Source organism: Hippopotamus amphibius, chromosome 4 (assembly GCF_030028045.1).
Source record: "Hippopotamus amphibius kiboko isolate mHipAmp2 chromosome 4, mHipAmp2.hap2, whole genome shotgun sequence".
In the NCBI taxonomy this organism is placed as follows: domain Eukaryota; kingdom Metazoa; phylum Chordata; class Mammalia; order Artiodactyla; family Hippopotamidae; genus Hippopotamus; species Hippopotamus amphibius.
The window spans coordinates 48579463-48602156 of NC_080189.1; the positions used below are offsets into that span (position 1 = coordinate 48579463).

General features: G+C 40.6%; 1 protein-coding gene across 1 annotated transcript in view; it reads right to left on the bottom strand.

The window, feature by feature from the left end:
- CREB5 (cAMP responsive element binding protein 5) overlaps nt 1–22694 on the bottom strand; it is a 125056-nt gene that overhangs the window by 10738 nt on the left and 91624 nt on the right. The window contains exons 4-5 of the mRNA XM_057733017.1: nt 4671–4994; nt 145–372 (exon numbers count right to left, since the gene is read on the bottom strand). Coding sequence (XP_057589000.1) covers nt 145–372; nt 4671–4994 — 552 coding nt within the window. The remainder of the gene's footprint in view (nt 1–144; nt 373–4670; nt 4995–22694) is intronic.

The following is a 22694-nucleotide window of genomic DNA, read 5'->3' on the forward strand; positions in this document are numbered from 1 at the left end:
TTAATAAAGCTTGAGGAGTAAGGCTGGAGTTGCTCTGTGTCCTAACGGGTGGTGTTACTGCTTAGGTCAAATGCCTGCCGGGGCAGGAAATGCCAATGGTACACAGGGCCTTTGAGTCCTGGGGAAAGAGACAGTGGCCTGCACCTGAAGCTGCATGTTTGTCTGGGTGAGTTCTTCTGCTTTCTTTTCCAGTGACATCACCCAGACCTTCCTCTTCTGTCTGCAGCGGGTGGCGGCTGCCCGGTTCCGTTCCAGAAATTTCCGCCGCCTCTCGTCGGGATCCTCATCCACCACCCTTCGCCGGCGCCCCCCTGTGGGCTGCGGCGGCTGTATTGTCTGGGTGGGCTGCATCTGTTGTGTCGCTGGTGAAACCTGCTGGGAAAGAGACAGAGGGGGTGATGGGGAGAGAGAAGGTACGGTTGGGTAATGTGTTGAACTGCAAAGCACATGGAACTGCTTGCTTTAGGTAGCACGTGAAACTTGTTTTCTAAGAATGAAGTCAACAATGAAATCACACTCATGAAGAGGAAAAACATCACCCAGCTATCTTCTATGATATTTTGGCAAGATACAGGGATGACCTGCGAAAAGAGAGTCAAGTAGATTTTTTTCCCTGACTGGCATTTGGCTGAGTCATAATAGAAGAAACATATTTTTCTCCTCAGATGTTAAAAATGTTTTATTTAAGGTGCCTTGTAAAATTTGAAAGTGCCAATGTATGGCGACAGGTGAAAACAGAGAGGCGGGGGTAACTGTCACTGCATTGATGAGTTTCTGTCATCTGCAGAAAACTTCTGGGCAGGTTGTGAATGCCCTTCATTCTAAAGGAACCAAAACCATGTTCCTAGAACACACCTCTGGGACAGCATCGCCACTGTGACTCCTATCAAAAGAACAGCATGAAGTCTGGAAAGCAGCTGAAATCCTTTTGTCACAACATCACAGTTCTTAATGCAAAGGCCCAGCTGAACATGCAAACTCCAGATGGGTGTCTCCCCCTTGACCAAGGCTGAGGGAGTTACAGGAGATGGTAATTGGATGAATTTCTAGGTGACTGGGAAGCAGGGCCTTTGAAAGTCCATCCTGAAGCAGCACTGAGCCCTGTTAATACAGCCTGTCTATTGACAGGGAGGGATGGTTGTATATCACTGTATACTTACATTATAAGGAAATCCTAGGAGTGGCAAAGCACGTTATTAAAAAGTTTTACTATGCTTATAGATTCCCTGTAAGGTCTGCATGGGGCTCAACAACATACAAGGTTTTAGGGACCCCCACACATATAACTTTATTTCCCTTCATACAGCAGACACTCAGCACCTAGTGAAATTCCTATGACTGACTCTTTATGAGCCTGGACACCTAATGCTTCTTTAATGCACTTCACTCCTTTCCCTTTCTTCATTCTCAATAAAGGGTGTTTTTTTTTTCTTCCCTCTCATTACTCAGTCACTCAGGCTTATGGCTGTAATACCTATAAAGTTGTTTTACAAGAGGCATTTAACCTGCAGAAATAACAGGCAAAAAGTTTTAAAACTGAAATCCAGCCACCTTTTCTACCACATTCCAACCCTATGATTGAAATCAATCAGAACGACTGTAATTGCACTAATAATGGCTCCTGGTTGACATAAGCTAACTGATGATGATGTATTTTAATCCTAAACTCTATCAAACCGTACATGACTAACTGTAAAAGAATCAGGCTCAGGCTCAGGACTGAGGTTGGAGTGCATCTCAGTAATTTTGTTTAAAGCAAAGATGTGTTCTAAAACTGTTTATTGGCAATTCCTTTCCTCCCGATCACAAAGGAATAACAAAATAAACTAAGATCTTATTCATCAGAGCGGCTGCTGAAGATGTAATCCTTGTTATTGGCAAACATTTAGCACTAGTCATTTCAGAGGTAGTAACTTCTGAGCTAACCACCACAAAGCAAAGCACTAGGAAAGAATGCAGTAACCTGGCTATTTTTGCCTTTACCATTTCTTTGTGTGAATTAATGATCTCTCATTGCCAGTCCTAGACAAGACTCTCATGTAGGCAAAATTCAGTTTTCATCTCTATTGCAGGAACTTCTCCTTCAATACTGTATTCTTCCATGCTAATTTTAACCAACCTTTAACCCCTGACACTTTTGCTCTGCCTTCACCCAAAGGAGTAAGTTACAAGGTACTTTCAGGCTAGTCCAGGTTCAGGGTCAAGGTGTGGTTTGGTTAAGAGAAATTCCTGGTGGCCGAGGAGTGATACCAGGACTCTGAAATCACATCCTTATGTGCAAGAAAACCACAAGAAGCCAGGGGAAATTGCAAATGCAACCCTAAGACCAGAATTTGTGTCTCTGACAATTTTGTCACTTATCATTATCTTTTCAAAATGGCATTCTGTCAGGGTGGGGTGGGAGGGATAAGTTGGGAGGATGGGATTAACAGAATGTACACTACCATATATAAAATCAACAAGAATAATTTACTGTATAGCACAAGGAACTATATTCATAGTTCTTATAAACTATAATGGGAAAGAGTAAAAAAAGAATATAGATATATACATATATATGCATAATTGAATCACTTTGCTGTACACCTGAAACTAACATAGTATTGTAAATCAACTACACTTCAGTAAAAAATAAATAAATAGAATGGCATTATGTTGACACAGATGCTCTGAAAATTTTGATCAAAAATTATTAATTGTAATTTCAAAAAGAGAATTTATTCCAGGTCATCTTAGAATCTCAGAGTTGGACGACCTTAATAAATTTCTATTGTTCTGACAATCCTGCAATTAGGCTACATGACAAGAATCTCACGTCATCAACCAAGTTAATACAATTTAAGAGTGACATTTTGAATGTGGTCTAAATGATCGTGTTCTATTTCAATAAGATCAACCTGGACTCTTTAGTGGCATAGGATAAAAAAGCAACTTTGTGCAGCTAATTATAAAAACAATTAACTGCCTGCATATACAATTGGTCACTTACTGACTTGAAATGGAGGGCAACTGGCTAATTGGTAATTAGCTAATGAATGGCTTTTATATTTAACGAACTGTTAAACTTGTCTGTAAAGTAACTCACCCACAAATGCAACCGAAACTTGATGCTATCCATTTTTTTAACAAAATAAGTATACATGTGAATCTATCTGCCTATCTTTGACCTTATGGCTTTCTTTTTCCCTCCTAAATACATATCCTACTGTGGCACATGACTGAAAAGGTGCTTTGGATGGCATTTTATTGCTAAACTACTTGCTAAGCTTCTATCACATTACTTCAGTTTGAAATTAATTGTGGCTAACATATTGAAAACTGTGCTGAACATTCTCTTATTTAATACTCCTAAGAGTCTCTGAGCTTAGTCTATTATTACCCCATTTTGCAGAGGGCAAAACTGAGGCTTAGTGAGGTTCATCTACTGACCCCAGTCACACAACAAGTAAGGTGCGAAAAGAATGAAAGTTTCCTCACTCCAAAGCCTGCAGTCTTATCTGCTATATAGACGATCTCTAAGAACCTTTGCAAAAGTAAGCTTTCCTAATAAATAAGGTTATCTACTGAATAGATTAGAGAGTTGTTTATGGATAACCCATTTTGTGGGTGGCTGTCTAGGTTTGGTGTGTATTGGATGGCAGGGTGCAAGAGCTGTAAAAGCTGCCTGGTGAGAGGTACAGAGGCAGATGATGGAGGAGACGGTGAATAAGTGTTATTTGGTAATTCCAAGCTTCCGACACCATTCTGATCCAGCTGGTTGGAACCTGACACTTTGAATGGGTGGAGGGAACTGACAAAGGTCATCCCTCTTGAAGGCCCAAAATGTCTAGGGCTAGCCATGCTCCCAGACATGCCCTTTATCTACGTACTAAAACTCACTCGGGTACATGGACCCGCCTCTCTTCCTGGGCTGGGTGACGTAATGTCTGCCTGATCCCCCAACCCTCTTCCAGTTGTGTCTAAATGCCGGCTTTCTCTCTAGCCACTCCTGGTGACTTTCCACCCCTGCGATTTGGCCTTTCTCTTGAACTGATCATCTACAGAGCTTGGCTGCTGTCTGCTCCCTCCAACGCATTTCTCATTGGATGGGATGAGTCACCGCTCTTCACCATTTACACAGCACCTTACGCCCTAACGTCCATTACCGAGCCTCTTTGTCTGCCTGAAATTGTTACTCTTTATATTTTTAACATTTACTGTTATTCAGAAGATTGTCCATTGTATTTGACTTCCATTTTACAGGTGACAAAATTGAGTCTCCATGAGGTTATAAAATACTACAGCTAGAACCATGGTTAGAATTAACTTATTTTTCTCACTCTTTATTCATATCTTTCTTTACATGCTTAAATTCTTAATCCACTGGTGTTACTTTTTTTAGGGTTAACTTTATAACACACTATAGAAATAGATTTTGGAGAACTTGAAGTTTACATTTGCCCCTAGAAACCAGACCTGGTATTTACCATATTAGTTATAGAAACTATGATCTGGTAGGGTCTTATGGGTAACCATTACCTCTTAGGAAATGAACAGAGGCCCCCCCCCCCCGCCGCCAGAGTGTCACATAGAACACCTGGGCTTCTCAAACAAGGTTGCTGCCAATGAGCCCCGAATTTGAGCTTGTACTGTTAACGAGAAGGGGGAAAGAGATGATGAGAAAGGTCTACCTGTGCTTGGTTGCCGGAGTGCAGGGGTGGGTGTGGCGAGGTCTGGTGATGTGCTGGGTGTGCATGAAGGTGGGAGTGGGAATGATGATGCGGGTGATTCTGCTGGTGATGGGGCTGAGGGTGAGGATGGTGTGCTGGGTGCTGGTGCTGGTGTGGGTAGGGGTGATGGGCTGGCAGCGTCTGGTGCTGATGCGGGTGTGAGTGCATGTGATGGTGCGGCGTCTGGTCCTGCCGGGAGCCCATCATTTCCATCATGTGTCCCATGGTGTTCATGTTCCCATTTGACATGGCAGCAGGGTGGTGAGTCAACGCAGCCTTCAACCTCTGAAACAAAACAAAACAAGAGGGGACAACCGAGTTCAGTCGTGTACACATTAAGGATTTTGAATCAATATGATTCATATTTTCAATTTTATAATATTTTATGGTACTATTATTAACATTCTTTTACTGGTAGCAGTATGGCTTTCATTATTAATTTCAAATTTTCATATATATTATAGTAGGTAGGAGTGTCAATGTCAGCTATGAATGATAATTCAACTGTCATGGCAAATGAGCAGGATACCCTAGACATTCTGCTGAAAGGTATTTCTTACTACCCAATTGTTCATCATATTCTATTGACATTCAAACGCAAATATAAACCCAATGGAACCATTCAGTGTGATAATGCCACTGAACAAAGGGCCCATCTAATATGGCATTCTGTTCTATAATGAATCACAAGGATAAAAGACTTTTGCCTCTCAAAAGATTTCTCAGACCCAAAGAGGAAATAATCTCAAATTTTGGAATATAGGAACAGTACTAAAGTTAAGTCTTCAAATTAGATTAGAAATCCATAACTTTGGGAGGCGATATGTAGATCTTCCAATTTGTTACTGTGATACTTCTCACAGTCCCTCTGATAATCTAATTTTCTCACACAATAACTTTCTTCTGACTTTGGGAAGGAAATGAGGAAAATAGAAGAATATGGATCATTGCACTTCTACACCTTTTTGATGACCACATCACAGGCTAGGTACATCTAACACAAAAGCATCAGCCATCAACAAGCAAACAGATGTGCACACAAATAACTTCTCCCTGAATCTAACCTCTCAGCATGGGTCAATGAGCTTTTCTATAAAAAAGTCAGATTGTAAATATTTTCCTCATTGCATGCCCTAAAGTCTCTCAACTACTCAACTCAGCCCTTTTAGCGCAAAACTAGCTGTAGACACTATGTAAACAAATGACCATGCTGTGTTCCAATACAACTTTCCTTAGGGACAGGATATCTGAATTTCATGTAACTTTCACATGACGGGAACTGCTATTCTACTTTTGATTTTTTCCAATCACTTCAAAATGTAGAAGCCATTTTTCGCTCCTATGCTGTGCAAAATTAGGCAGTGGGCCAGATTTAAAGAATCTGGCCCTGATTTAAAGAATCAGTTGGTAATCAACTTGGTCACAGTTTCTTCAAAATTGTTTTTTCTTGTACACAGACAATTCTCATCATATCCTGAGGGGCACACTGTACTAAGTACTGTATAATACAGTTACTCCTTGGAAATGTATCTTCTGCCGAGATGATAGTCTAGTTGGCAAGCTTACATCGGCTTCATAAAGTATTTACTAGGGGACTCAAAGTTCTCTCCTGATTTGCGTTCTTATCTGATTGATGATGGTAGTGTGTAATCACTGCGAAATGGAAGAGTTGTATTTAAATGATGATAAAAGCAACCATGCGCCAGCCCTGTACAATATTAATGATTCTTAACTAATCAAACTACTGATAAGTATCAATTCAATTCATCAAAATCTTTAGTTCAATATAGAGTCTCCACTTGTTATAAGTAAAGCGGGGGAGTAGTTTGACAGGCTATATGTTAATATTCGATAATCAATGAATACATTCTCTGCATCCTGATCCAGTAACCACTGAACCCACTCGCCTCCTCTTTCATGAGCAACATCTACCACACAGCAGCTCCTGACCTGCATCAGAATCTTCCTGAAGAAGTTAAGCTTCCTGAATCCCTGGGAAAGATTACATGCTGTGTATTGTGTTTATTACTAAACAGAAAGTAAAAAGATACTCCTCATCTCTAATTTTTAGAAATGATTTCATTGTTTTCATAAAAATGCTCATTATAAAAATTTAAGCAATGTTTAAAAGTACAATGAAGTCAGCAACTAATGAACCAAATGCATTGTTTAAATTTGGTGGGTGAACAGTATTTCCGACAGCTTTCTCTGTGCATATGTAGAGATGGAGGAACAAGTAGAATAATTTCATAACAATGGGATCATAATAGCATGTGGTTTAAAAAAAAACTCTTATTTGAATAGAATATAAGCAAAAGAAGTGAAAATTGGATGAGTTGCTGGACTTCAGATACATGTTGCTTTACTCCAAAAAAAGTTTCAAGTGATATCTCTAAACTTAAAAGTGAAGAAAATTATGAAAAAAATATACTGAGACCATTATTTTTTAAATTGACATACCCAATAGTATTGATAGATTTTCTAGACTATTCGTTAGAATTTCATCATTCCAAAAATATACAGCTGCGTGGTAAAAAAAAGCAACAACCATAACAAAAAACAAAAAAACTACTACAAGAATATGTGGTGAAAAAGTAGAGACCACCTTCCTACCTTCTTTCTTCTAAGCCCCACTCCTCAGATATAACCAATAAGTATCTGCAAACATAGCCTTAATATTTACCAGAATACATTTGTGCAAGCCCTTTTCATGATATATGGTTTTACATCTTGCTTTTTTTTTTCACCTCAACAATATACATCTTTGACACCTTACTGTGTCAATAAAAACAGCTAATAATAACGGCTGGCATCAACTGAGTGCTCACTACGTGCCACTCCTCATTCTGTGTTTTATAAGTAGTAACTCACCTAATCCTCAGAACAACCCTGCAAGGCATGAAGAGAGACTAAGCCACATGTTCAAGCTCTCACGCTGGAGAGGGGTGGAAGGTGAGTTACCTCCAAGGCCTGTTCTCTGCTCCAGGAGAGAAGGAGCTGGAAGGCTTGCCATGTGCACTTGGCCAAAAACAGGAATAAACTGTTATGCCACCTCCCCATCATCAAAAGGAAAGGCAGAAAGAAGAGCAGGACCCAGAAAAACCTGACAAGATGCCATTGCTGCACAGTCCAGCACACAAGTGGAGACCCAGATATACTTGTTCCAAAACTTGGCAGAGGGAAGGGTGGGTGGTAAGAATTTCCAGGCAGCTCAACTGCAGCAAAGGACCATCTAGAACTTAGCACGATCACCTCTCTTGTTATATTTATGAAGAATGGGTACTTATATTTCCCCCCCAAACACAGATCTGATAAGGTCCAGGTATCTGTGCTCCCTCGCTCCACTTCCTAACCTTTGGATATATGACCCTTCTAGGTCTTTCCAATGTTCAGAGGATGAAGGTCAAGCCCTTAATATAGCCTATGCATAGGCACTAAGGGGTGTGGCCTGGCCTTCCCACCAACCCTTTGCATTTGATCATCTTTTTGCCTAGGATGCTCTTTTCTTTTCCTCACACATTTTAGAGCTCTTAGCAGCAGAAACCTCCTTAATAAAATTCTCCCTGGTCTCCTGGTCTAAATCAGTTCCTGTTGGTACATGGCTGCAGTAGAACCATATAACTTTCTTTAGAAATTCGGTTTGTAGTTACAATTTTTAGTATGATCATTCGATTAATATCCACCAACCATCACAGATTATAAGCTTCATGACATCAGGAACCACGCTGGATTTTGCTCAGTATTAAATTCACACCTTTAGCACGGAGCCTGGTACATCTTGGGTACTGAATTCATATTTCTGGAATGAATGTATGAAACTTTCTGAGGCTTATGATAAGAATGTAGCATTTTCATCTTGGATCACTGCAGGTGGTACTTATATGAAAGGATAATTTTCTCAGTCAACCAAGGGCAGCAGAAAGACCACAGAAGTCTTGTAGGCAGGTGGGCTATAAAAGTACCATCAAAAGAGCTCCCCACTCTGCACTCTGCCTGCCCTCTAAAAAATGATAACAAAAAGAAAGAAAGAAAGAAGGAAGAAAGAAAGAAAGAAAGAAAGAAAGAAAGAAAGAAAGAAAGAAAGAAAGAAAGAAAGAAAGAAAGAAAACACAAAAAAACCAAAAGGAATGTGCATCAACTTCATCTTAATATATTTTCCCTGAAAGAGTGGCATGGAAAATTGAAAAGCTGTTTAGCAATGGGTCACTATGTTATCCCTTCAATGCTACAAACAACTTTTCCACCTTTAATTAGAGACAAATGGAGCCTGACAAATAAATACTATGCACCAGATCTTCATCTCTCAAATAATTAGCTTGTACTGTTAAGGGAAATTACTTGATTGCCTCAAGTCTATTCTTACAGGTTTCATGCCAAGGCAATAATACTAATAAGGCTTATAACATTCCATTTAACTATTCATTCAACAAATATTTATTGGGCACTAATGTTAGGCACATTATTATTTGCCCACTACCCAAAGGAAACAGGAGGCACATAAAACCAAAGCCTTTTCAAAGCACTGGAAAGAAAACACACATACTCGAGCATGGAAATGAAAACTTTCAAGCACCCCTTAAAGAATCTTGGGCCTGTGGGTTGAGTCTACCCCCAGAGCACCAGCCTGCCTCATCTTTGAAAGGAAGGCAGTGAAGATAAATGATTGTCAAGCTGCTTTGCATATGCCACATTTAATATTCTCCATGTCATTTCTAAACAGTTTGGGGCACTTCTCAAAGTCCTAAAGAGACTGATGCTTCCCTGCATCCTGGTGCCAACAAGAGTCATCGCCCTGTAAATCATTAAAACATACCAAATAAAGATATTTGTACCCCACTCTCTTAGGGATGACAAATGACCAGCAAATGAGTCCAAGCTGTATTCTGCAGAACTATTTTTCTTTTTGAAGTCGAACTGTGTCTTATTTTAAATAACATTCTACCCAACGCCAAGAAAAGGCAAGGGAGAGAGAGGGGAATTAATGAGCAAATAAACATATATTTTTCAGCTATAAAAACCAGGGCTATTACTGAGGTGCGACTGCAAGAAAGAAAAAAAGTGATTCTGTTTACTTTCTCTCATCCTCTACCACATCCATTTATTTGGGAGAGCAAATCAGGAGAGACAGCGAGAAGCCTGACACAGCTGGTTTCAGTCAATAGGGGTCATTTTCATTTGGTCTGTGTATTTTATAAGCTCCTTGTTCACTGTTCCCAATGGGAGGGTGGGCCTGCTGCCCAGGATCTGAGTCCTGGTAAGAAAGCAGCCATCTACCTCATCCCATACCATGCACGACTGCTGCCATGATGGCCCAGTCCCAGCGCCTCTTCAATCTCCAGCTTAGCACAGTTTTGCATCACAGCACGTCCTGTGAAGCCCAGGTACACACAAATGTCATTGCCTCCACATGGGTGCACGCATGTGGGCCTGAGTGAGCACACACGCACGACACACCCACCCACACCCACCCCAGGCAATTTATCTCCCATTAACAGCTCACTCTTGCCAATTAGAAACATTTGTGGAACTGTAAAAACATTTCTTCTCCATTTTCAGCTCGCCTGATTGTTTATGCTTTACAGACTCTGCAAGCCAAACCGAATTAAACGATTATTTGCAATTCAGTTAAGTGGGGGGGGGTGGGGACAGTTGAAGCATTCTTTCTAGAAAGGTTTTAATTAAAAACGGCTCTTGTGTTTTGTTCCAGAAAAGAATGCAATACCATCAAAATCTGGTGTTGCGAGTTGACCACAAGTCAGAGACTATCTCTATGAAAACAAGATAAAATTCATGTTCATATTTCCTTTTGAATACAAAATAATTACCATCAGTAGCCACCCCAAGGTATTTCTGTAAAAGTAGTTTCTTCTTTCTTTCTCCTTCCCAAACATAGTTGATCAGCTGAGCTGGTAACACAGGCTTCTGAATAGCCCAAATGCGACACCTCCAGAAGCCTTCCCCGGAGGAGTGCTCCAGAAGCCTTCCCCGGAGGAGTGCTTGCAGTATCGACGATTACTGACTCGCTGTACGTATCAAGGATTTCTGAGATGAAGTCTCTGAATTCACAAAAAGTAACTGATATTTATCCACTGATTTTTATGACTATACATGGCCAGTGTGCATCCCAAAATGCTTCCTAAAGTTGGAGAGAGATAGGGACTAGAGGGTTTGTATTGCCATGGGACAGTGACACAAACTTCGAGCTTCACTGAGCCATGGCAGAAAGAGTTTTAATGTCCAGATTCACATCTTGGCTTCAGGATGTCTGCTGAGAATGATACAACTGAGAGCAGAGTGGATCTTAAGATCCACATTTATTTCAGAGTCATTAAGACAACTAACTAAAATCACATCTGGCTTAATCACTTGGAATAAAATATTCTCCTTAGAAAACTTTCATAATGTAACTCAGCTCTGATGGTTTCACATTTTAAGTATTCTTCTGCTTTAGATTTTGGTTTGGTAGTAAAATTTCAAATAAGGCTACCAAGTTGGCAGGAGAGATTACCAGGGAAAGGGGAGGATGATACAGGGTCTAGGAGGAAAAATATTCATACTTTCTGTCGTGTTATCATTAAAAAGTATTAACTCTGAAGATATTAGAAATGATGTAATAAGTAAAAACACAAAGGAATTGTATTATACATCAATACTCTAGTCCATTGGAAAATGATGGAAGGAACTCTCACAAATAAGGATGGTACCTCAGAAAAGTGGAACTTCGACAGTTATAAAGTAAGCAAGGAAAAGAATTTGGTGTTTGGTTTCACTCTCTCATTGTCCACTTGTGGGTATAACTTCTAAAGTGAGGTAAAGCAGACCTAAGTGCTAGGTGACATGTTAAACTTTGGTGGTTAAAAAGCCAAACAAACCCCAGAGACAAATCTTAATTTCCCTGCCAGCCTTTTTATATTAATATCTAAATCATATATTAATTACAGTTCAGCAAGAGTGAGCCTTCAATTTATTCTTGTTAAAGGAAGAAATTAATGAAAGCACATGTACAGAATTGTTTTATTTCAGATACCGCTTCCCTGCATCTCTTCGATTCAGGGGCTGTCTTTCATAATTCAGCAGGCTGGTGAGCATTTTAAGAGGCTGTGCATTGCAGTGAATTTCAGAACCAGCTGCTGTTCTGAGAACAGAAGCCGGTCTCCAGTCTATTGGAAGACAGCTTTAAATAAGTACTTAGATAAGTAAACCACTTGGCTCTACATGTCTAATCTACCTAACAAATGAGGGCAGGATCCTGAGCTCCTTATTCCATTGGAGAAAGGGTCTGAGTTGATGTCTGCTAAGAGGTAGGAATATATTGGAGAAGTGAGTTGTATGAATGTCTAAAACAAAGAAAGAAAAGTCATTGTTTCAGAGAACTTCAGAAGAACAGAAGACTTGGGGTGACAAATGTAGGTTTAAAAGCTTGGCTCCACCACCTTGGCCAGTCACCACTCCACCGAGTGGAGTTGTTTTGTGGGCTGAGGTTAATACCAGCTTTTGAAGAAAAATAAGAAAAGGACATATTAAAAAATCTTTTTTTTCTTAGCATTAAAATATATTTGTTTTACTTTGGATTTTTAAAATTCAAAATAAAGCACAATGGAATATTACTCATCCATAAGGAATAAAGTCCTGATACCTGCTGAAACATAGATGAATCTCAAAAACATTATCAAATGAAAAAAGCCAGACACAAAGGGTCACATGCTGTGTGATTCCATTTATACGAAATATCTAGAATAGGTAAATCCACAGAAGCAGAAAACAGAAACAGAAAACAGACCAGTGGTTGCCAGGAGTTGGGGGAGGGGAAAATGGGGAGCAACTGCTTAATGGGTACAGGGTTTCCTTTTGGGGGTGATGCAAATATTTTGGAACTAGATAAAGGTGATGGTTGCACAACATCTTGAACGTACTAAATGCCACTGAAATGTACTCTTTACAATGGCTGACTTTATGTTACATGAATTTTGTCAATTAAAAGTATTTTTAAAATAAAGCAAATAAAACAAAATAAGAATTTCTTATCTTTTAACAGGGTGCTGATAGAAACTCTTGACTTCATAAGAGAATGACTAATATTCATTATGATGTCACCTTAAGTGAAACATGGTATGTTAACAATAAAAACCAAAAAGATATTTTGCCCTAGAATGGATAAGGTCCACACCAGGTTTTCAGTATGACTCAGGGAATTTGACTCCTCTGCAAGACATTGGCACCCTCTTTTCCTACAACTCTATCAGCTCTTCGCTGGCTCAAGACTAAAGAGAAAATGTGGAAGCCACAGCCAACAACTGTGTATGATACAAAGCCTAGTAGAGAGTTTTAAATACACTGCATGAGGAACCAGTTTCCAAAAAGGTCTTGGCAGACTAGCATCAAGGAATCCAATAAGAGACATTTAGGACTTCCTAGATGGCGCAGTGGGTAAGAATCCGCCTGCCAATGCAGGGGACATGGGTTCCATCCCTGCCCCAGGAAGATACCACATGCCGCGGAGCAACTAAGCCTGTGCGCCACAACTATTGAGCCTGTGCTCTAGAGCCCGTGAGCCACAACTATTGAGCCCATATGCCGCAACTACTGAAGCCCACCCACCTAGAGCCTGTGCTCTATAACAAGAGAGGCCACTGCAATGAGAAGCCTGCGCACCACAACGAAGAGTAGGCCCCGCTCGCCGCAACTAGAGAAAGCCCGTGCACAGCTACGAAGACCCAACACAACCAATTACATAAATAAATTAATTAATTTAAAAAAAAAGAGAGAGAGACATTTAATGAGCATCAGTGTAACACCTTAGGCTTCATTAACAAAGATAACAAAACCAAATACAGAAAACACCAGTATACTGTCCAAAGGCAGCTCAAGGGAGATGTAGCTTGGAGATTAGATATATAACAGAGGATTCAGGGATTTCATGTGACTTTGTAAAGGACCATTATGTGATGTACACATCAAAACAACTGATGTGACTTTTCAGCTGCATCAACAAAACTAGATTAGAGAACTTAATGCAAGAGTGTGAGAGTCCTGTTCACCTCTGCACAGGCCAGGATGTGCGCCATATAAGCCTGTGTCCCCGTATCCCTGTCCCCCACAAAATCTCACAACATGCCTAATAGGTTTTCTCTAGAGAGTATCCCAATTCTCAGTTGATATTCCATACATGCTGTTATCATTTTCCCCTCTCTGATGACACTGTGATGAATAGCCTTGTATTTGCACATCTTTGCATATTTGCCCTGCTATTTCTAAAATGTGTTCATTATTTTTAAGAAAACCTGATGAATTGATCCACTCAGTTGGGTTCAGTTTCTGGGCAGAGGTGATGATGATGGTGAATGGTGGTAGTAGTAGTAGTAGTGTGTGTGTGTGTGCGTGTGTGTGTGTGTGTGTTGTGTATAGGGAATGGGAGCTGGGTGTCTGCTAAGGGAGATGTAAAAGGAAAAGATGGGGGTGGTGCAACTGTTAAGTATCAGCTTTAGTTAATGAGCCTTTTCTTGGGTCTTGTTTTCCTATTCTATCAGTATCCCCATACCCAGGTGAGATATTGCCACATTATAGTTTTAGGGTTCCCTGTTTCTTTCAGATTACTGAGCTCCTTAAGCACTATGGAATGACCCTGGGTACTAACTTGGCCCTAGCAGATATTATACGCTCCTGGCTGGTTTCCCTGGCAATTTTAAGGGTGCTGAATACACAGTGGCCTTAGAATAAATATTTGTTGACTGCCTGCCTGCCTGTTGCCGGCAAGTCTCCAGGAGTGGTGCCTAGCCATGGAATGTCTTTGAAGCGCGGGCCTATAATTTTCTCCACAGAAAGAACACCTTCTGGTGGTGGTTGCAGGGAGAATAATGCCCTTTGTCTTGCTAGTGAACACTACACATCCCCCCAAAACCCAGCACCTGCAAGCCTGGGTAATTTTAGGTTAGGGCTTATTTCCAGCTTTTATAGAAGAAGAAAGTTCTATTGGAAAAAGTAATCCTTTGCTATTTTATTTTGGACAAGCTTTTAATCAGAAACATAGGCAGTAACATATGTTAGAAAAAGACATATGAAACATAGAAGTTTGCATTTATAACTCACTATGGAAAATCCATGTTAATGCAACACTAAGTTTGGGGTTTTAATTGCACAGAAGTCAGGAAATTCAGATTCAAGTTCCCACAGCAAACTTGACTCCACATGTGCATCCCAGGGCCTTCCTGAGTGGGGAGACCTCATTATTGGGCAAAAAAGTGATGCAATGAATAGTGATGGAAAGGATTTCTCCTCACTGCTACACTTCAAAGCATCCCAAGAAAGATGGACAGCAGGTAATGTTAACTACATCAATTGCACCCTTTTGAATGCACAGTAGTCCATGGGTGTGTGCCTGGTGACCATCATGAAGAGCCACTGCACGTCAGTGTTGGAGGCGGGAGGTCCACGACTTGGCAGTATGCTGCTTGGGTGGAGCAGCCAGGCACCCCATCACCAGCCCTCCATCCTATCCTTACCCACACCCTTCCTAGAGCAGCTGTGTTCAGTGCATACTGCCCTCCCACCTCCACTGCATCCCCAGAGGACACCTCTCAGTAACTCAGATGCTCAAACTTCTGCATCTGAACGCCTGCTAAAGGACCTTCCTAGACACACCTCTGCCTGGTCCTGGCAAGGCTTCTCCAGGACGGCTGTTCCATATTGTCATCTTCTAGCTTTATTCCACTTGTTGGGAGATGGCAAGGTGTGTGTCATTCCTGGTGGAGACATTTGTTGTCTGGCCAAGGGGGCCTCAAGCTTATTATAGGTAAAAAGCCTCTGTGCGTTTCTCTTAAACTATGGGTAGTAGATTGTATGGAAGTATAAGTTGTCTTGCCCCTTAGTATCAATATCTGCAGCTAACTAACACATGGTGTATGTCCAGTTTTGTTTTTCTTCTTGGTAAAATGGTATGGTACATTCTGTTCTCCACACACTCCTTTGCCTCTGATCTGATCCCTGCTTGAATCCTCCCCCAAGCATGTCAACAAAGATATGGGAGAAAAGTGGTGGTGGGGAGGTGGGGAAGAGAGAGTAGGTAATAAACTCTGATCCTTAAGTGCCGCTTAAGTTTTTTGGGAAGTGCTTTGTAAGTGTCTGTGGTCCAAAGCCACTGGACCAATTGCCAAATCAACTTGCTGTGATGGCTCTACCATCCTCCTGAAAAAGAGTTCCAGGGCTGTGAGTGGTCTGGATAATAGGCGGCTCAACTCAGCAGCCCCCGGACAATACAAACAGCACAGCCACCAACAGCCTCTGGGCTCTGAGCACACTGAGAATGTGCCGTTTGTCAATGACCTGTTCTCACTGAGCAGGAAGGACCCAGAGAAACCTGGGAGATAGTAGGGATGAAGTAGCACCATCAGGAATAAAAGCTTCTATTACAGCACAATCTTTGGTTTCTTTTAGGCAAACCACACCAGGGAGAATAAAGCTGTGTGTGAGGAAACTAAAACACAGTCTTTTTTTTTTTTTGGTTGCATCTCTACATTTAAGGCAAAAAAAATTATTTTTTATAATGCATTTCTACATTTAAGGCATTTCCAAGAGAAGCCATTTATAATTTATGAAGAGTCTGGTTGCTTGTGTGTTTATAAAAAGTTATGCTTAAGGAGAACTTTTGAATTAAGCCCAAGAAGATGATGGTACACAGCATTTCCAGCCAAAAAATGAGGAACGACCTTTTTTTTTTTTCCTGAGCTGATTTGCATCCAAAACATGTTGATTCTCACGCGCATTTTAAAAATTCCATTAATATCTGGGTGTTCAAGAATATCAAGTTTTTTGTGCTCTTTTCTAGTTTGAGAGTTTTTCTTTTTGTTTCAGGAGGTTATGACCAATAGAATACATTGACTATCTGGCACATTTTTAAGAGTGAAATTACAGTCCCTTGCTAAGCTATCTTTTTACCTCTTCATTTCTATTGTCTCCATGGTGTACAATTCAATAAACCAGAGATCTAAATCTACTATTTTACTGCCTACAACCAAGTAATGGGGGTGGTGAGGTGGGGAATGTGGAACCATCTCTTTAAATCATGTTGTCACAACTGAGTACCATTCTAAAAATGCCAAATAGAAAGCTTTCTGGTTGATTTATTCATTGAAAATGGTCTGTCTAAGAATTTATCTTCTAACAAGCTTAAGATATTTTCATGATCTGTCTTCTTTTCCAGCTTAAGCAATTTCTTTTCTGACTCCAAATTTCTCTTAAGCAACTGCTCACTAGGGACTGACAAAAATGTAGTAGGTGGCCCTAAATCAGTGCCTTCATTCTAGATAGAGCAAAGTTCCTTGCAGATATTAAGTCTCTGAAGTAGGTGACACAGATCATTCCCCAAGTTTTGAAGACGCAGAAAATTCCTCTGAAGAAATACATGTTCAGTCACCTGCCTGAGAGCCACTGCACGTAGACAAAGGATTGGAACCTGATGTTGTTCTTTGTGGTGCAGCTTGACAGCTTGCCTGGTCAGAAGAAGATGGCGGATAATATGAAGTGCATGTGGAAAAGCAAAAAGGAAGGAAAGAGGCAAAAAGCCAGAGGGAAGGAAAAAAGATGTAGAGGAGAGAAGGAGAAGGGAAAGCAAGTCGGCTCAGCTGGAGGTGGAAAACATGCTCACCCAAGGGCTCTGATAACTTGTATTTATTAATATACAATGATAAGGCAGAATCATTGTAAAAGAGAAGTAGATACAAGATTGAGTCAAAGGACTCCAAACTCAAACAAACTCAGTTCCCTTTTTTTAGAGAATTGTCCACTCCACCCTAGTTTCCAGATGAATTAATCACCAAAGGGTGTTTATCAAGTGATTTCTTCCTTTCACCAAATGCCAGCTATAGAGAGTCTGGATTTGGTGTGGCAGATCAGGAAAGAGCTGTATCTTGTAGGGTTGTTTTTTATATGAATAGCATTATATATAGAGATTTTTCCACTTCCGTAAGGTTTTCAAACCATGCGTGGTTAACCAGAGGCTAACAAAATGGTTAACCAAATGTGTCAACTGCTAAGCCCAGTGGAAATAGTGATGGCAGCTCTAGCAATGGGGAGTTGTTTTTCTATGACACATTCCACCCAGCATCCAGCCTGACTTTCAGAATGGCATCATGCTTTGAAGAGCATATGGGAGGCTGCAGTCTTCACATGGGGGAAGCCCAACTGACCAGGGAAAGGACCATCTGCATTTACAGACTACTTCTCCTGCAAGAGGGGGCTTAATTCTGCACACTCTTCACATGTGCAGAGATGGTAAGCCCTCCAAAAGGACTCTCTCCAGTCCACTGCCCTTCGCTTAGTTTTGATCTCAGGGAAAATTCAGATCTTGGTAACATCGACTGTCAATTAGTTAAGTATATTATCAAAAAGATACCACAGCAGAGAACCTTTCACCCAGTGTTGCAGCCCCAGGTACAGACTGAGAGCTTTCTCCAAAGTGTCATTATGTGATTTCAGCACTCCATTCTGGTCTAATTGCTGGGACCAAGCCCATGAAGTGGGAATCTTTTTAAAGGAGATAGATTGTTTTTCTTGGTGCCTTTCAGTACCTGCTACTTTCCCACCTTCCTTTCTTTTCTTCTGCTGTAAAGTATGCTTTGAATTCCTTCCAAAACACATTTACTATGGGAAGTATATCACTATTAAGCTTCCTTGGTGGGACACCATATATTGTATACTTTGCCAAAAAGGACAACTGTCAGTAGTCAAACATTCACTCAACTTACTACAGTTGTATAACATTTGCTATTTAGAATGGACTATTTTAAAAATGAAATGATTTGATTTACATGATTTAGTAGCTCAGAATCCTTTCTGGAAGTAGGAGGGATATATACTAAAACTCAATCTGTAAACAAATAAATATTACACTCTTTTGCAACCAACCCCAACTATTTTCCTAGGAGGGAGGTGGGGAATCTTTAAGTCAGATTCCAACAAGAAAAAATACATCTAAGTTTGCTTTTGTTCATTCTATACCAAATCTTAAACTCAATCTGGATACACAGTATTGCCTCCCTTGGTGTTCTTGGATGGAAGACTGGGGCGAGATAGACAGAGGGAAATGAATGGAAAGAAGCAAATACTCATTCTTTTAAGTCTCTCTTTCATCATTCCAGGTTTAAAAATTTTAAACTAGTCTCTGTTTTTCACTTAAAGATAGAATGTGTATCACAGGATAAAAATCAGGGACTCTAGGAATGTGTATTCAAGATTCAAGCTGAGTACACTAGTACTTAGTACTATATTAATCTACCTTCTGAAATAACAGTTATACTTCTTTCTGAATCCTAATTTTGCACACTCTTTGTGTCCAGAGATGGTAAGCCCTCTGAAAGCACTCTCTCCATCCCACTGTTCTCTGCTTAGTTTTGATCTCAGATAAATTCAGATCTTGGTAACATCAGTTGTCAATTAAGTATATTATCAAAAGGACACCATGAAGAGAACTTCTCACCCAGTGCTAATTAGGTAATGTTTCCTCAAAGCACTTGCCATTCAAATTTTAAAACAGATACCCACAGTGAAGTGTGGAGATGGAGCTGGAAGATCATCAGCCTGGTTGATTTCCTTCTAAATGACAATAACTACCCAGGTAAGAGGCAAAACCTCATATTAAGTCAATTTTGATCATTTCAGAACTTAATGGTTACAAAATATCAGCTGAAATCTACAAATATCATGAATGACACCTGATGACTGCATTAAATGATTCATGAATTTAGATTTAATATTGTTCTGAATTTGAAGGTTGGTTCAAAGAATACCTATAAAGTATCTAACATGAAAACAAACTCAATACAGTACTCGTGTCTCTGGTGACAGATATAGGTGGATTCTGTTTATTCTGAGAAAAGACAGTTGTCAGGACAACTGAATGAGCCATTTCAAATGCAATTTAAGGTCATACTCTTTAAGTGCATTAGGAAAAACAGTGAGGCTACCATTTTAGGGAAATTAACATGTCAGATGCACGTATGAGATTTCCACATCCCACGCCACCAAAATATATGCCAATTTAGGAATACTGAACATTTAAAGTAACTGAATCTTTCCCTCTTACATGCTCTTGGGGGACATGGGTGACGTACATAGCTTAGGCTCTGATGCACTGTGGCTGGTCATTAAATGTTCCATGACATTTTTTAAAAAATCTGAAGACAGTTTTAACATGGCTCCATTTCAGCTAGTGTAATGGCAGCCTCCCTCTCAGAGATTCCTTCTATCCTTCCAACTGGCCAACACTTGCCTCATTTTCTCCTGGAGGATGAAGATCACCCAGAATTACTGGCTGGGCACTGCAGCTCCTGCTTCTGTGCTGGTGTTTTGGGGGAAGTTATTCATTCTTTCAACATATATTTAATGAGCATTTATTCTGTGCACAGTAAGATATATTATACAAAGACAAAGATGATTCTGCCCATTTCCAAAAAGCTTGAAATCTAGTAGATTCCATTATTCTGAGGTCCTGGGACATTATGGATTAAATGGGTTATTTCTAGTGATACTTCAGATCAAGGTTAGACTGTTCTAACCTGAACCTAACAGATACTGCTGGTGTTCTCGGGCTAACTGGCAGTTTCAGATTGCAGCATATCAAATATATGTCATTAAACCTGCCCTAACCTGGGACTTTTAGTCATGACTCAATTCAGTGGTTCTTGACCGAGGGTGATTGTGCCCCCTGGGGGACACTTGGCAATATCTGGAGACATTTTTGATTGTCACAACTTGGAGGGGGGTGCTCTTGGCATCTAGTGGGTACAGCCTAGAGACCCTGATGAACATTTAACAATGCACAGGACAGTCCCTTACAACAAAGAATTCTCTAGCCCCAAATGTCAATAATGCTGAGGTTGAGAAACCCTGCCTTAATCTGACTGCCAGGATAACTAAACCAGGACTCGATGCCATTTACCAATCAGTTATTTATTTTATTTCTTTGAAGGAGACACCACAAGACCATTGTGATGTGGGTATTAAAATGGGCTGGTATCAAAATCCAACTTAATAATAAAATATCTTCCATGTGACATTTCCTCTCTGTCCTTAATGAAATTCATCAGCTCACTCTGGCTCATGAATGGCAGTGACAGTAACGACATGAGTAACGAGAATTGTTTTCTGTAACCACAGGCTCTAATGACTGGAAGAGTTTGGGGGCCCACCTGGACCAAAACACAGATTACATTTCATTTACTTATCAAGATTTCTTTCACAGATGAAAAAACTGAGGCTTAGAAGATTAAAAGGCCATAATGGTCCTATGACAAGTTCAAGGTTGAAGGTGAATTAGAACCCATGCCTCCTGACTGCCAGTCCAAGCTTCCTCTGCTACCCTGGAGACTAATCTGGGACTCAGCTGCATCTTGAACTTAAATAAGAAACAGAGATGACATCTGAAAATGCTAACAGCCCATGTGCTGTGTATTGTCTGTGGCGCTGAGGCAATGCGGTCTGAGGCTGGGCTACTTCTTGTCAGGAGCCACAGTGACAGTGTCAGCCACTGTGCTCTCGGGGAACCTAGGAGGAGAGTTTATTCAACCAGCAGGCATCTGCATCTCCTCAGCTGGAGGCGGTGCTCCTGGTAGGATCTGCCAAGCTAGGAGGCAAGGGCAGATCCCAAGACCTTCTGGGGAGTGTCAGTAAGGACCTAATCCTACACTCCTTTCCCAGTGGCAGCTGGGACACTTCTCCCAGTTTTCTCCCTCTGGCTCCTAAAATGGTTGTTGGATTGTATGCTGTTATCTTTCAAATAATTCCAACTCTGTAAAGGTCTTAAAAGGGAATTATGTAAAGCTTCAGTCTTGACGTTCTCTTCTCAGTAACTTCTTAGGTTTGCACATCGAATTTGGCCTGCAGGGTGGGAGAAGAGGTATATACTCTACTTGTCTGCAGAAAACTAATCATAGTGGGCTCTGAATTCAATAGTGAGCTTAACACTTCTGCTTTCAAATCATTAACCCAAATCTAGAGATTCCAATAACCATTCTCGTAAACCTTTTTAGTAGATAGAGTCCACCTTTATTTAGTCAATAAGGGTGGGAGGAGGACTTCCCTCCCACCCTCACCCTACCTTCCAAAGAATTTTAGGAGGGGAGCCTTGTGATATGGAAATCAAAGTATGTATATAAGTTTCCTTTATTTCTTTTCTCCTCTCAGCTCTTCTGTAAAATAAAAACAGAGTATGTCAACGCGAAATAGAAGCTTGAACTTTCTGTCTCATGTTTTCTTTGAAAGGGCTGGGGACAAGGCATGTAAAATGGGTGGTCACAAAGCTTCATGCAAGATGACTGTCTCCTCTTTCAGCCTCTGACATGACCGCTAATATCCTCCTTGAAACTATCATCATCTGTCTCTCTATACCATTGGAATCTGCCTCATCACCAAGGAAATGGCACAAAGCATGAGGCCACTGTGTGTGTGTGTGTGTGTGTGTGTGTGTGTGATGAAGAAGGGGGAAAGAGGAGGGGGAAGGTACAAAGGCACACGACCAGGTCCCAGAAATAATGCACAAGTCTGCCTGGAGATTTTCCTATGGTCCTTTAAACAGGATCCTTGTTGGAATTTTTGGATTCTGTCCCATGGAGTTCAAGTGCATTCTTAAGGGCAGCCAGTAACTGTTCCATAGAGGTGTGAATATCCTGGAGTTTCACAAACACAATACTTCACATTGTTGGTTCAGAATTACTTTAATTCTTCTTTCCACCACCCCACCCCCATCCCCATTAAGAAGCTGTTCGATCTGCAGAGAAGCCTAGCAGAGCCAGGGCTGAAAATACCAATGAAAGCAGGAAAAAGACATAGTAAACATTCTAGTATAAGAATATAACCAAATTTTTTCCCATGTTTTGCCTGATAATGGTCAAGGTCTGACTTTAGCAATTACATGACGTTTACCCCAAAAGCTTTGTTTTCCTGAAGGATGGGGAAAAAAAAGGCTTCACTGTCTGTCTTCACACAGTCCTATTT